Source organism: Chenopodium album, chromosome 5 (genome assembly GCF_948465745.1).
Source record: "Chenopodium album chromosome 5, dcCheAlbu1.1, whole genome shotgun sequence".
Lineage (NCBI taxonomy): Eukaryota > Viridiplantae > Streptophyta > Magnoliopsida > Caryophyllales > Amaranthaceae > Chenopodium > Chenopodium album.
In genome coordinates, this window is record NC_137838.1 from 1,545,278 (window position 1) to 1,561,355 (window position 16,078).

The window sequence follows — 16,078 nt, forward strand, 5'->3', positions numbered from 1 at the left end:
ATTGACAAAGAGGGACTTTAATTGACCTAAATACCCCCGAAATGGTTAAGTTAAAGTTGTGTCGGGCTGTCTCGTTACTGGACAAATGCGTCATTTTGAATTTTTACACTATGAAGTATCTAATTTTGTTTAGAGATGATCAAAGAGTGAGGCGGGCAGGGCCGAGGGTAAAAACACATCCATAAGATTCGAATTGAAAATGTTCGAGGTTAGATCTAACCTAGCACGCTTTTTCGGGTCGAAAATACATGTTCAAGGATCGCGAAAATTTAAAAATAAAATAGGTGTGTCTAAGAAGATTAATCGTCAAATTTGTACACATAAAGTTAAGATGATTTATAGCCTTCTCTTTTAAAGGTTTTTTTATTTTTCTGAACTTGTACAGAAAAGAAGATAAGGTGTTTTCCATGGACCACATGAGACCTTGAGTGGTTCGAATCATCAACTTTGCCTTTACACTACTATTAATTTAGTCAATTACATATGCATCTTTCTTCATTAACTCAAAATTGACCACTGCAATCGACTAGTGGAAGTAGTTGTATATGATTGCAAATAGCATTATATAACCCTCGAGATGCATCATTTGAGTTTTCAACATTAGTTTCAAAATCTCTTAAATTGATCCATTTTTGTGTGTGTTATAGCCTTTGCATTCAAATAATATTTTATGAACCTGACAAGTTAGGCAGACATAACGTGTTTCATTAGATTCTCATAGGAACTCAAAACCTTGGGGGAAGCCTACTTGATGACCAAAACTATTTCATTCATGCCTTCACCCACTTTGTTATCCTTTTCTAACGATGCATTTCCTTGATTTGACCTTGTGTAATTGTGTTACATTGCCTTGGTCGTAAGGCAAGCCAAATTGCCACCTATTATTGCAAATAAAGGTGTTTGTGTGTGTGTATGTGTCTGGATAAGGTGTTTCATGTCTTATATATGATGTACGTTTGCTTCATTAGTATTGAGAGTGTACTTCTTAGAAAAATGTCTCAAAAGAAAAAGGGTTAAAAAAAAAAAAATTAGTGTTGCTTAGCCAAATTAACAAAGTTATTGGTATTCCAACAAAAACAAAAGAGTTAGTTTTGGAGGATTTGAGATATTTTTTAAATCCACACACTTACCGTTTTGTGTGCATATAGGGATATTGTGGGTTTGTGGCAGACACATATCACACCAAGCCATTTTAATGCCTTATGTCAATAACTTTCATGTCGGCCTGACTCATGCCCAACTCTATATTATGTGCTGAAATATCACTAATGGAAAAATTTGTCGCTAACTTGTTACAATTGAGGAGATATTTGAAATTGTAGGTTGAATTTAATATATTGAAATAATAGTGAGATACAATAAAACAAAATGATTCCCATTAAAATTTTTGTTAAACATCACACAATATTATACATATATGCATAATGTGTTTAAATTCGAATTGATATTACTTTTGATAATGTATTTTTTTTTTTTTTTGACATGAATTATGTATTTAAATCTTTAATTAATCAATTTTTAAATTATAATTACTCCGATAATACATACAAATGTGAGGTGTATATGCTACAGTATTTTTATTTATATTTTTTTTGGATTGAAAAAATTGAAAATTTGAATATGTGATTGTTTACTTTATTACCAAAAAAAAAAACAGTGCCCCATTCATTCAAACCTCAAAAGACGCAAATTTTCGAGGAGAGAGAAAACAGCAAAAAGCCTCTCCTTTTTCCTCAACATCTCCACTTCTCCATCTCACAAACACAAACATTCCCCCACCATCTTCATCAAAATCCCAGTTTTCCACCCCACAAAAAATCAATCAAACCCAGAAAAAAATGGGCAAAGATTTGAGCGATGATCAAGTAAGTTCCATGAAAGAAGCATTCACCCTTTTCGACACAGACAACGATGGCAAAATCGCACCATCTGAGCTCGGAATTCTGATGCGTTCATTGGGTGGAAATCCAACACAAGCCCAGCTCAAAGAAATCATTTCCCAGGAAAAATTAACAGCAGCTTTTGATTTCAACAGGTTCTTAGATCTAATGTCTAAATACCTCAAACCTGAACCTTTTGATCGTCAACTTAGGGATGCATTCAAAGTTCTTGATAAGGAGGGAACTGGGTTTGTTGCTGTTTCGGATCTGAGGCATATTCTTACTAGTATTGGTGAAAAACTTGAGCCTGCTGAGTTTGATGAATGGATTCGTGAGGTCGAGGTTGGATCTGATGGTCGAATTAAGTACGAGGATTTCATCGCTAGGATGGTTGCTAAATGAGCTCTTTCTCTCTCATTGGTAAGATTTTTTGAATTTAAATAAAAAATTTCCAATTGGGTTTTGCAATTGTGTTTTTATTCAACTGTATTTGGATATTAATTTTAGGGTTTTGTGATTTGTGATGTTGGGTGATGCTTGATTCTGTAGTTTTTGATCTGTTTATTTGTTTTGTATGATTTTGTTATTTGTTTCTATTTTGATTTGTGGATGATGGGAACCTCTTATAGGGTGTATTGATTATGTTCTTGATTTTTTGAAATGTCGTTGTTGGAGTATAATTGCTGAATGTAGATTGTTGGGCTGTGCTTGTTATCCATGAAATGGTGGTGGAAAACTGAAAAAAAGTATAAAAAACTGTGGGTATTATGTATTATAGCCTTATAGGTACCTTTTAGGTTCTGGGTTGGTGTATTGTTGGGGTTCAATGATGAATTGACTTTGAAAAGTTTGTTAAAAATGCATTGTTATTGCGTGTAAGAGCGGATTATGGGGTGTTAAATCTGTAGGAGATATTACAAGAAGAAGGAGATGTCACTATATCTGAGAATTAGGTTATGATCATTGTTCAGGGACTCAGGGTGATGGAGCCTTTTTCACCGAAGCTTAGAGCCTTAGATACTGTTTGCTTAAGTATAATTGGTGTTGGGATACAATTGGGAAGAGAGAGCGATTGAGCGAGTGGCTTAATTGCTAGGGAAGAGAGAGCGAGTGGCTTTAGTTAGTCCTATTATGGAATCTTTCTAAGAGCTGTATATAGCCAAATGTCAAGCAAGCCATTAAAGCTTGCCATCTTAATGTTGTCTGTAGAGAAGGTCAAGTGTTGTCTGATATTATTATGCCTATTGGTTTTCATGAAGTACATGTCTTTGCTACTTCCCCTCTTCTCATTAATCAGATAATTGGGGGTGTTAGATTGTAGATAACAAATGGTCAATGGGTCAAAAGAAGATTAAGCTGTTGAGACTGTAAGTATGTCTGAGTTTGCTTCATCCCTCTCTTGTTGTGGAACATTCCCACACGAGTCTGTTAACAGCTATGGTGTCACTTTCAGCAATCAGCTTTCAAGTTTGAATCATGATCCCTTTCTTTGATAGTGAGCCTTTGAGAATCCTATCTTACGTAGTAAGTTTTTATAAATATAGTTTTAGGGAAGTTTGTGTATTGCCTAAATCATCTTTGTGGTGGTTTTTCACATGTAAGACTTTTGAATGGCTAAACTTCCATGAGTTAGATGACAAATTGTCTGTTTATTCCGAGAGATTTAGAATTTTGAGGTTAAGAATGTGAATCCAGCCAGGGTGGGCATTCAATCAATGATAAAAATAAGGATGGAACTGGATATGTTGTAACTTGGACATGTTTTTGTGGGATGTAGAAGCAAGAGGCCAAACAATTGTTCTGGGTTCTAGAGGACAACAATTGCACAGAGTTTATTGCTTGTGTCCCAACTCCCATATGATATCCTTGGGAGTTGTTGGAATAGATTGATTTTGGGAGTATGTTCTCTTCAAAATACAAGCCTTTAAGGTTATTGCCATTAGTGGACATGGATCAAAGATGTACTCCGTAATAGTCATTACATTGGTATTCTGTAGTGATCAATGAAATAATATTGAGAAATTATTCTTCAATGGTGTTATGGAGCGACAAGTATTATGGAGAACATTAGACCCTTAATGCAAAAAGGAGTGTGTAACTGTGTATGTAATTATGTATAGCAAGGTTAAAGAGAAAATGACTGTTTCATTTGCTTGGATGGCCTTTGTTATGATAATCAAATCCTTATGCTAACTTATGCTAAGGTGTTCTGTTTAATGTGTATATTATGTTGTGGCAGGGTGCAGTCCAAAGACAGCCTCAGGTCAGTAAGACCAGTCTCATTATTTGAGACTTCATTTATAATTTTGGCAAAGAAAAGGGTCTCTTAACGTCGTTGTTTCTTGCCGAATTATCTAGCTTATTGATAAACTTGCATTCGTCTAAACAGTGACCAATAAGCTTCCATCGGTAGTATGATAGTGTCAGTACCAACAGAACATTTTTTAAAGGCAAAATTAACTTTGCCTTAAGTGGTCTTTTCTTGGGTTTCTGCCCATTTCACAGTCATTATTGTTTCCGAAACTAAGATTATGATTTTGCGCGCCTAAATGATTAACCTGCTCATGGAAGCATAGCCATGTAATGTTGTAAACGTAGGAAGACATTTACTTGTAGAGCATAACTTTGCATTTCCATTCTTTCACTATTGTTTTGAAGCTCATATACATTTATAGCTCCAATAATAACCCGTCCCACTTCTTCTTTATGCAGGTGACCCTTGGAATCTCTGGTTTCTGTTTTGTCGAAGGGGTGGCAAGCCTATATTTTCCTTGCCTTGTATGGTTCTTGGACTCAAGTTTAAGTAGTGTGCTACCTCTAGCTTATTTTCTCTCTTCTAAACAGTTAAATTTTAGTTTATTTTTCACCCTTTATATTGTTAATTTAAGGTTTGTGTTTGGCTGACAAATTGTGCTTGTATTTGGAAGAATCACGATTTGTCTCTAATTATCATTTGATGATGTTTCTCATGTCCTTTGGCGATCTACTTTATAATTATCTTGTGTGTAGCCCTTTATGTAAAAAGCCAAAAAAAAAAAAAAAAAAAAAAAGAGCATTTCAAACATTGTTCGATTGTCATTCGGAGTTAATATTGTTGCCCGCTTCAGTCTTCCCTCCTGCATATGTATGTCTACATCTCAAATGTAATCTCTCTAAGCAGCTTTACACCTGCTAAGATTTCGCTCCTTGCCTTCTTTTGCAAAGAATTTATACTTTGCATTTTGAGTAATATATTACTCAAAATTCAAACTTGTAGCATCATATAGACCCTGCAAGTCCACATTGTGCAGCTCAAAGCCTCAAACACATAATAATCTACTTAAAAGAGGACATTCATACAGAAAATGTAATTTGCGGTTCATCAAACAAGAGTACAGAGACATTCTTTGGTACTAATTGCTACAGATCGAAGATAAGCAATTATTAAGGTTTCAGAATATCCTTGTATCGAAAGCTAATGAAGCTACTTAGACTGAGTAGTCGGTGAGGACGGTGGTGAGTGAGGATTCTTGCTTACATACTTCCTTGCCCAAACATGCTTTCCGTTGATGGAGAACTTTGATCTGCCTTGCTCACTAAGAACTATGTCCATTGTCTTTGCATCGCGCACCACCAGCCTCGCATAAAGAGGTTGTTCCTTTTCACCAACTTCTTGCATTTTTAGTGTCTCAATTATGTCTCCAAAAGACCTTAAAATGTCAATGATCATTGAAAAATATGAAAATTAATTAGTCAAATACTCAAATCAACATATAATAGTCAAGGCAAAAGGCAAAATTACACTCTTGAAAACATGTGCAAATCAAGTTACAAAACGGAGTAATATTTTATTTAGTGCAAGTATTAATGAGCGGTACACGGTAAATAACACCTAATCAAAATTTCACGCAAATCTGATTAAAATCAACTCAAAGAAGAAATGGCAATTGATTAGACAAACAAGATATATTAAAGGACACATGCTTTCAAAAAAAAAATTATTAATCACATACAGATACTACAGTACAATATAACAAAATCAAATGACACAACAAAATATTACAGCACCTATTAAAAAATCTGAACAATCCAATTTATATATCGGATGCATACATAATATTTTATGTACTAATATTACAACTAATTTAATTAGTACAAATGCAACGAGTATTGGGACACAAAATAATTGTCAAGTTTTATAGGATCAAACTCCAATTTCAAAACAAAAGCAACATACAAACAATAATTGTTTATTATAAACTATATTAACACGCAAAAATTAATTACTCGAACAAAGGAAGAACGAAAAATACCTATTAATAAACTCGCGCAATTCATTTTCAAGGATAGGATATCCTTTGGAAAATGTTAAAAAAATTGTCCTTTCACTTGGAAGAAGATTTGGCTTCTCATCAACATTATGAACTAGAGATCGTTCACTCAATTGCAATTGCGCAAGTAATTGTTCCACAAAATCCTCTTGTAGGACTTGTGGTTGAGCCTCTAAACCATAATTTGAAGGACGAGCACCAACCCCATGAAAAAATGAATTATGATTCACCACATTATATTGATGATCACCTTGTAAGGGCACATTCAATTCCCCGACCCTAATAATATTAGGATAGGGAACCGAGTTTCCGGGAGGCAAAGCGGGGCGAGGGGTTGGGGTTGGAGTTGGAGTTGGACTAACACCACCACTTTTACTACCACCAATGACACCGGGGTTAGGCCTACCACGAACACCAAGTTCGGGGGCCTTAGGGACACTTTGATTGTGTTGATTAACCGCGATTTTAGGCCTAGTTGCTAAAGCAATTTGCATAATGTCTCGAAAAGCCCTAGTACAAGTATGCTCAACAAAATGACCAACACCAAGAAGAATGCTAACACGATTCTCATGAAAAAAATTAAGGTCAATCACTTCCCTAGTATTATTCCCTACAATGCTTTTAATCGTAGGAATATCATTGGAGGGAACCAATAAAGTGTCCGACTCTATAACCTTAAGACACATAAAAGTCTCCTCGAAAATGGCCTTAAAAACATTATCATGATACTTAACGATGTTGGCTATGTATTGAGCCATGTTAAGCCGCTCTAGCCACATCCAAAAGGCGGTGGCATGCATGGCTTCCACTGGCTCACGGCCCATGTCGAAGACTAGCCTAGCAAAGAGATGGCGGTCGATGTTGTGAAAGGCAAAGTACTCTTCTTGGGTGATGGTTGTATCAAGGACAGAGGGGGGTGATGAAGAGGAGGAAGAGGCCATTTTTCAATTTTTAATTTAGTGCTCTATTTTTTCTTTTTAATTGTATATTTTAGTATGAAAAATAAATATATTTTGTATCAAAGAGTTTATACATACATGAAAAGGTGTGAGTATGAAAGAAATTAACAAAGAAGGGAAAATGAAAAGGTTCCATGTTGTGAAATGTATTGGATTAATATCTACAAATTTGGAAGATAAAATAATTTGTGATTCATGCCAGAGTAGATACAATGCAACTGTTCATTATTTTAATTATTATTTTTTCATTTTAAATGAATCATTTTCAAGAGTTATAATCATGATAGGATTGGTTTCATCCAAAAGAATTAAGTTGATTTCCTACCAAAATAAAAATAAAAATAAAGATGGGTGATTTTCTACCATAAGTAAAAATAAAGATCAATTGATAACATGAACCAATTAAATCACAATAATGTAAGTTTCTAAACAATTTGAGTAGAATATAAGATTAATTATTGTATTCATAATATCATATTCTAATTGTTTAAAAACCTACATTATTGTGATTTGGTTCATGTAATATAATCTCATATTCTAATTATGAAATTTAACTGGAGGTTTTGGAGATTTATATAATTATGAAAATTGAAGTAAATAAATAAATAATTCACTGATAAAAAATAATTAAGTATTCAAAACCTCCGATGAAATTTGACCACCAACAATAAGCAAGTTAGAAAAAATTAAGTAGCCAAAACCTCCAGCTAAGTTCCGCGTACGCGGTGTGGACATGGTGGTGATGGTGGTTGGATTGGATTACACCTAGTGACTTCTTTTTTCTTTTTTTTTATTAAAGAAAAATTACACCTAATGACTTAAATGTTTTGATTATCTCTTTGATCTGTTTCCATTTTATTTTGATTATTTCCTGATTATGTTGATTTATTCCTTTACTTTTTTTTAGTAAAGGAAGAAATCAACATATTCAGGAAATAATCAAATAAATTTCTTCCTTTACTTAAAGGTACATTATTGCTTCCTAGGCATCATTTAATGGATTTATATTTTCAAAGTTGATGAAATTATTATAATTTTCTACCTAGGAGTACTTGGTAATAAGACTAATTACTTAGGTGTGAAAGCAATTATGCCCTTATGGGCTTTTTGGAAAAAATAAATAAATTTGTTTGGGCTTTAATTTCAAGTGTATGAATATTGTATCCAAATAAGAAAAGGATGAAAACCACTTATGACAGTTTGCTTGCAAATGCCACATTGTTAATTAAATAAAATAAAGTTCATAATTCTTATAAAATGAATTAGAGAAAATGTGCTGAGTGGATTACCAATAAAAAAAGAAAAAAAAAAAAACCCGAATAAAGCACTCTTAGTCCTCCCCTCAAAAAAAAAAAAAAAAGAAAAAAAAAAAAGAAAAAAGAGTATTGTTAATCCTCACTATTTTCTTTGATGTTATGCCGCCTTCTTCAATTTCATGAAGTATGGTACTCTTTGTTGTCTTTAACAACCTTTAACTTAAAGTTTGTAGTGATAAAGAAAAAGGTCATGCACTTAATTACAATGATGTGTATAATGCTATCTAAATATATCAGATGGGATTAATTGACTCATACAATTTGAACATAATAACTCTGCCCCTACACTTAAAACAATAATGAATTTATAGATATTATGAAAATAGACGTGACATAGGATGAGTTTAAAACTGGTTATATGTGTGTATGATATAGAGAGAAACAAATTTTCAAATCAAATACATAACTTAAAAATTTTCGTTGAACAAGAACACATGCAACAATCTTTGAAAGAAACGAAAACATGGCCTAGCATAAAGAGTTGAGAACACACTTTTTTTTTATTATTATTTTTTTTTTATTGTAGTTAATTTGACTTGAATCTAATTGGCCTTGTTGATTGGCAAGGATTGTGTTGAGTGAGGACTCTTGCGCACATACTTCCTCGCCCAAACATGCTTTCCATTGATTGTGAACTTTGATTTTCCTACATCGCTAAGAACAGTTTCCATTGCCCTTGCATCGCGCACCACAAGCCTTGCATATAGAGGTTGTTCATCCTCGCCAACTTCTTGCATGTGTAATGCCTCAATTATATCTCCAAAAGACCTACAAATGTAAATTATCGTACGAAAAAAAATTAATTATACAAGTAAGATACGTTAAAATCGTACCCCGTAATATTAATGCAACAAGTACTAATGAAGTGCATGCCGCAAATGTTACTTATTACTCAAACGTTTGTGCAATTAAATTTGTAAGTACGTTTAACAAATAACAAAGCGTGCACAATAAATAATACCTTTTCTAAATTCTATGCAAATCATATCTCCTTAATAAATGCAACAACTAATAAAAACACAACGGTAAACAGAATATCTTTTTAAAATTTTTACAATTCAATTTGTGAAACAAACTATGAAGAAATGATGGCAATAATTGACAGTAAAGCGCGGGAACTAGCATGAATTTAAATTACGCGCGAACTATTGTATTGTAGTATATTAAAATATGAACGAAAGGGTTTTAAAATATAATCAAAAACCACATAAAAACCAACAACTAAATTAATAAATGCTACAAATATTTGAGGATTGAGAGATTACCTATTCAAACACATATCACACCATTCAATTTTAAAAGAAGATTAAACAATATATGTTAATTATGAACTATGATATATAATAAGTAATTGAAAGCACGATATAATACCTGTTTAAAAATTTACGCAATTCATATTCAAGAATAGGATAACCTTTGGAAAAAGTTAAGAAAATAGTCCTTTCACTTGGAAGAACATTTGGCTCCTCTTCAAACCTTTGGACTTGAGAATTGTCATCACTCAATTGCAATTGGGCAAATAGTTGATCAATAATTAGCCCTCTATGTAGTACTTCTTGCTGAGTCTCAAAAGCATGATCAGTGTTGTTGCCAACAATATTGATTGGAAGGCTAGGAACATAATTTGAAGATCTGGCTTCATCCCTTTGATATAATGGGACATAAGTTGGATAACTTGATCCATCCCCTAGAAAATGAGGGACAAAATTTGAAGAACTATTTCCATCCCCTTGAAATCGAGGGACATAATTTGAAGAACTATTTCCATCCCCTTGAAATCGAGGGACATAGTTTGAAGAACTAGATCCATCCCAATAGCTAGTTCCATCCCCTTGAAATAGAGAAAGATAGTTTGAAGAATTAGCTCTATCCCTTTCAAATTGAGGGACATAATTTGAAGAATTAGCTTTATTCCCTTGAAATCGAGGGACATAATCCGAAGAACTAGATCCATCCTCTATAAATCGAGGAACATTATTTGAAGGACTAGAACCACCTCTAAGGAATAGAGGAGCATGAATTGAAAGGCTAGAACTAACCCCTAGGAGTCGAGGAACATTATTTGGAGGACTAGAACCACCCCTTAGAAATCGAGATACATTATTTAGAGGACTAGAACCACCCCCTAACAATCGAGGAACATTATTTGGAGCACTAGAACCACCCCCTAGAAATCGAGGAACATTATTTGGAGGACTAGAACCACCCCCTAACAATCGAGGAACATTACTTGGAAGACTAGAACCATCCCTAAGAAATCGAGGAGGAACATTATTTAGAGGATTACTAGAACCACCCCCTAGAAATCGAGGAACATTATTTGAAGGACTAGAACCACCCCCAAGAAATCGAGGAACATTATTTGGAGGACTTGAACCACCCCCTAGAAATCGAGGAACATTATTTGAAGGACTAGAACCACCCCCTAGAAATCGAGGAACATTATTTGAAGGACTAGAACCACCCCCTAGGAATCGAGGAAAGGAATTATAATTGGACTCATCAATGAAATGATCCATTCTCGAAGGCACTCTAGAATCCCCAACCTCAATACTAGGATAATTAGCCAAAACATTCATACCATCCCCAAGATTTTCTTCATGAATTCGCGGTAAGGGGGTTTGTGAGATTGGTGTTAAACCCCCAATTATACCACTACCATTGACACCAACACTAGGACTACCATGAATTACATTAATTGTGGGTTGATTAGGGAGAGGTTGGTTGTGACGATTACTTGGTATAAGCCTATTTTCATAAGCCATTTGAATAAGGTCTTGAAATGCCTTAAGACAAACCTCTTCAACAAAATGACCAACCCCATTAATTAAACTAAGACGATTTTCGTAAAAAAATCTAAGGTTAGCCATCTCATCCTTATTATCCCCTATGATGTATTGCACCATGGGAAGATCACCATTGCGAACCAAACTATTGGACTCGGCTACCTTAAGACACAAGATAGATTCGTCGAAAATGGCCTTAAATATTTCATCAGGACATGTAACGATGTTGGCTACATACTGAGCCTTTTTAACACGCTCAAGCCACATCCAGAAGGCCGCGACATGCATAGCCTCCGCTGGCTCACACCTCATGGTAACGACTAACCTAGAGAAAAATTGGCGATCGATGTTGTGAAAAGCAAAAAACTCTTCTTGGGTTAAAGTAGCATCAGTAACACTATCATTTTCTGTTTTGTTTTGGAAGAAAAATGGTGAAGGGGAAAATGCTTCCATTTTTTTTTTATTTAAAAATTTATGTTTGATTTTTTGTAAGAAATACTAAGATTTCTAATAGTATAAAAAGAGATGATTAAGAAGCTCCATGAAAATTTTGAGTAAGGAGTGAAGAATAGTTTTAATTTATGATTTCTAAAGGTTAATTTAATCTCTTTATTTTGAGGTTTAAATGTAATTGCAATAATGCAATGCTTTAATTATTTAATAATATTATAAGGAAATATTAATAACGTTTTGATTATTAATACAATCAATGTTCACATTGAACCATATTGGATGAGATAGAGAGAAACCTATTTAGATAGATTAAGAAAGAAATAGTCCATGATATCATATACATTAATTTTATTGATTTGCATTATCTATCTCATTTGATTCATTTTCCATATCCATTTTATTACAACTTATAACATAATGCCACATCCTTTCGTCCAAGTGTCAATGTTCTTTGAATAGTTGTCAATTATTTTTGTTTCCAAAACTCCAAAAGTGGATCAAAGAAATGCTTATAATTTTGTTGGACCCTTTAATTACAATGCAAAACCTCCAAAAGCCCACTCCAAATACATCTAAAAAACCCAACCAACTGTCCAATCTATTGACATTTCGAAATAATCCCAAGTCTTCCCATTAACAAAAAAAAAAAAAAAAAAAAAAAAGTAATAATATCGTTAAAGCGTAAAACTACAGATATATCCACACGCACGCGTGAGCTCATTTAGTAATATATGGATAGCCTAACTAATTAAGGTATATTAGTTTTTTTAGACAAAAAAGATAATTATGTTCTCGTGAACCCTAGATGATTGGATGTCTCATCAAAGAAGTTCTTCAAGATATATCATGAGCCCATTTTCGATCTGTAACAAAGGAAAGATGATTAGGTTATGGTCAAATTGGATACCTTTATAATCTTTGGGACATGAAGCAAGCACTACAAATTAATTGATGCAACACCAATTGGTTTGGAAAGTATACTTCTGTAGCTAAGCTTTCCAACGATACAGCCAAAGGCCCATAAATCGGACACTATTAGCAATTTAGTAAACTGATGCAAGAACAAATGGTGTCAATTCCCCAGAATTTGTTTATCTGGGAGTATAATTGTCTTTTCAAGTTGCAGTGGAGGGGTATATGCGTCTTTTCATGCACTAGTTGAGGCCTTGAGGGGTACATGTGTAATTTCCTCACCAAACAGTAAAAGCAAAAAGCAAACAGTAATTGGACAACTCACCAAAAGTACTGAATAAATGACCCTGCATTTTCAATATATTTACAAAAATGCCATCAGATTAACAATAATTCGTTTATCTGGCAGATTAACTTGTATTTTCCCGAAAACATTCTTGTATAGTTGTATATACACACAAAGTATTAAAGACGTAGAACACAATTTTTATTTCATTTAACAAGAATACAAAGATGTGAAATTAAGATCTCTCAAAAATTCCCAACGTAAAATTAATTTAACTGTAATTTTACACTTCCATAATTGAAATTAAATCTATTCAAGCTTAATAAGTTGGCGTGTTAGCCGTCAATGGTGAATGAGAATTCTTGCACACATACTTCCTCGCCCAAACATGTTTTCCATTGATGGAGAACTTTGTTCTGCCATGCTCACTAATAACTATTTTCATTGCCCTTGCATCACGCACCACGAGCCTTGCATAAAGAGGTTGTTCATTTGCACCAACTTCTTGCATTTGTAGTGTCTCGATTATATCTCCAAATGAACTAACAACAAGATGAAATTTAATAAGTCGACCAAGATATATAAAAGTAATAAAGTGCATGATTAAGTAAAATTTCCTATTTTAAAATTTGCGCAAATAAAGTTACAATACTCGTATCATATAATAATAAAACACTTTATTAAAAAATTCACGCACATAGTTTTAAAGTAGAGATGACAATTGCATAATTAGACATTCAAGATACAAATATACAAACTAAATTGAATGATGCAACAATTAATAAGGGAACATGCATGGAAACTAATACGATACCTATTCGATATAAACACAGTTCAAAGAAAGAAATATAAATGTTGCAAACAAGACATTAATCATGCTCGGAAAAACAATTATGTATGTTAATCAATGCAACAAACAACATTGCAAAAATGATTACCATTTAACAAAAAGTAAAAAAAAAAAAAAAAAAAAACGTAAAATCTAATTTAAAAACGATGCATAACAAATTGAACAAGAACAATTAACCATGGAAAAAAAAAAGAAGTGAAATAAGATTAAAGATTACCTACTAATAAATTCACGCAATTCATACTCAAGAATAGGATAGCCTTTGGAAAATGTTAAGAAAATTGTTCTTTCATTAGGAAGAACATTTGGCTTCTCCTCAATCAGAGAATTTGCATTATTTACTGTCAATTGATCAAGTAATGGTTCAACTAGATCCCCTTGTAGGATTTGTGATTGGCTCCCTAAGCCATAATTAGATTTATTAATAACCCTATTAATCGAAAACATAGAACCATAATTTGAAGAACTAGCGCCAACTCCTAGAGATGATTTATGATTCAACACTTTAGTCCTATATTGCTCATTTTTCAAGGGCACATCATTCATCTCACCAACCCTAGTAATAAGATTATGATAATTAACCAAATCCCCAATATCACCCCATAATTTACCCCCATAGTTGGACGATGACATAAGGAGGCGAGGGGTCGGTCTAAAACCACCAATTCTACCATCACCAACAACACCAACACTAAGAGTACCACGAACACCAAGCATGGAGGATTGAGGGATATAAGGCCTACTTGCTAACGCGATTTGGATAAGGTCTTGAAATGCCCTAACACAAATTTGTTTAACAAAATGATCAATACCAAGGAGAATACTAACACGGTTGTTATGAATAAACTTAAGGTCAACCCCTTCCTTATCTTTCCCTACAATAATTTGTAACATGGGAATTTCATAAGAGTGAACCAAAGTATCGGACTCTACCACCTTAAGACATAGAAGAGTCTCCTCGAAAATAGACTTAAAAATTCTATCAGAATAGGTTATGATGTTGACTACATATTGTGCCATGTTAAGCCGCTCTAGCCACATCCAAAAGGCCGCGACATTCATGGCTTCCATAGGCTCACACCTCATGTTGAAGACTAACCTAATAAAGAGTTGGCGGTCGATATTAAGAAAGGCAAAGAATTCTTCTTGGGTGATCGTACCCCTATCCGATGCCTTTAGGTTATGAGGAAAGGAAGATGAAGATGAAGAGGAAGAGTAAGCCATTTTTTTTGTTAGTGTTAGTAAGAAAAATAATTCAAACTCTTTGATGTATCATATAATATACAAATTCAGTAAAATATATATGATATTATAAATTATATAATACATGAAAGAGTTTATACAAATAATGTGAAAAGGTACGAGTATCAAAGAAAGAAGAAGATCAATGTGATGCATGTGAAATGTTGTGTACCAGTTATTTAGTATCAACAAATATGGTAGATAATAATTTGCGTTTACTTTATATTCGTTTTGCGTGGGTGATACAATGCAACTGTTCATAATTTTACTTATAATTTTCATAAATGTATATGTATTTAAATTTAAGTATTCAACCGATGTCATTATCAAAAAAAAATTACAGTAATTAATAAATGATTTATCACCAGAAATAACTTAAATTAAAGATCACTTAATTACGTGAACCAAATTAAGGAATGCATGGTTATTCCGTGTTGTTCACTGGGTTAATATTGTGTTTCTTAACGTTTCATATATTTAAAATATATCACGCTAATAAATGAGTGGAGTTGGACTTACAGTGAGACTACCTATTAATTTTTTAGTATTGTATCAAAGAGACGATATGTTATGTTACATCAACGGTTTCTTAATTTACATATAACAAGTTGATTATGATTTTGAATGAAAAGGGGACTCGATAATATTAATGGTTTAATTTAGCTATATTAACATCGCTACCTTAAGTGGTGATTTTTACTAGATAAGCCATTTTAAAGATAGTGCTTTTGTTCTATAAGCATATATATATATATAAAAGCGATGTTTCATATGTGGTGTAAAGTTAGTGATGAAACACCACAAATGGGTTATGGGAACTTATTTAACTGTGTTTTAGTTGTATGTTTAAAATCTTGTACCAATTCACAAGTATTCCAACATTTGGACTTTTTCTAATGCGACGCATAATTTCGATTGACTATTGATTATGGTTTAGAGAAAAGTCATTCTGAATCCTTGTTAAATACGCCTCTCTATATATACTTCCAAGGTTTAGAGAAAAGTCATTTTGAATCCTTGTTAAATACGCCTCTCTATGTATACTTCCAAAACATAGACCAATTATTACGTTAGTAATGATTTT

At 33.3% G+C, this 16,078-nt stretch overlaps 2 protein-coding genes across 3 annotated transcripts; one reads left to right on the forward strand and one right to left on the reverse strand.

Moving 5' to 3' along the window:
• Nucleotides 1-1,647: 1,647 nt before the first annotated feature.
• On the forward strand, nt 1,648-4,849 carry LOC145631449 (putative calcium-binding protein CML13). 2 transcript variants are annotated; one of them, XM_081683520.1, is made up of 2 exons: nt 1,648-2,300; nt 4,120-4,184. In XM_081683520.1, exon 1 carries the CDS (start codon nt 1,839-1,841, stop codon nt 2,280-2,282), a length of 444 nt encoding a protein of 147 aa, XP_081539646.1. In that variant the 5' UTR covers nt 1,648-1,838; the 3' UTR covers nt 2,283-2,300; nt 4,120-4,184. The 2 variants fall into 2 exon arrangements, with proteins under 2 accessions (XP_081539646.1, XP_081539647.1); XM_081683521.1 differs by lacking the exon at nt 4,120-4,184 and adding an exon at nt 4,593-4,849 and having other exon boundaries at nt 1,650-2,300.
• Nucleotides 4,850-5,343: 494 nt separating this feature from the next.
• LOC145631282 (uncharacterized) lies at nt 5,344-7,131 on the reverse strand. Its single transcript, XM_081683366.1, has 2 exons — nt 6,173-7,131; nt 5,344-5,569 (listed from the first exon to the last, which is right to left on the reverse strand). Exons 1-2 carry the CDS (start codon nt 7,129-7,131, stop codon nt 5,344-5,346), a joined length of 1,185 nt encoding a protein of 394 aa, XP_081539492.1.
• Between the last annotated feature and the right edge of the window lie 8,947 nt (nt 7,132-16,078).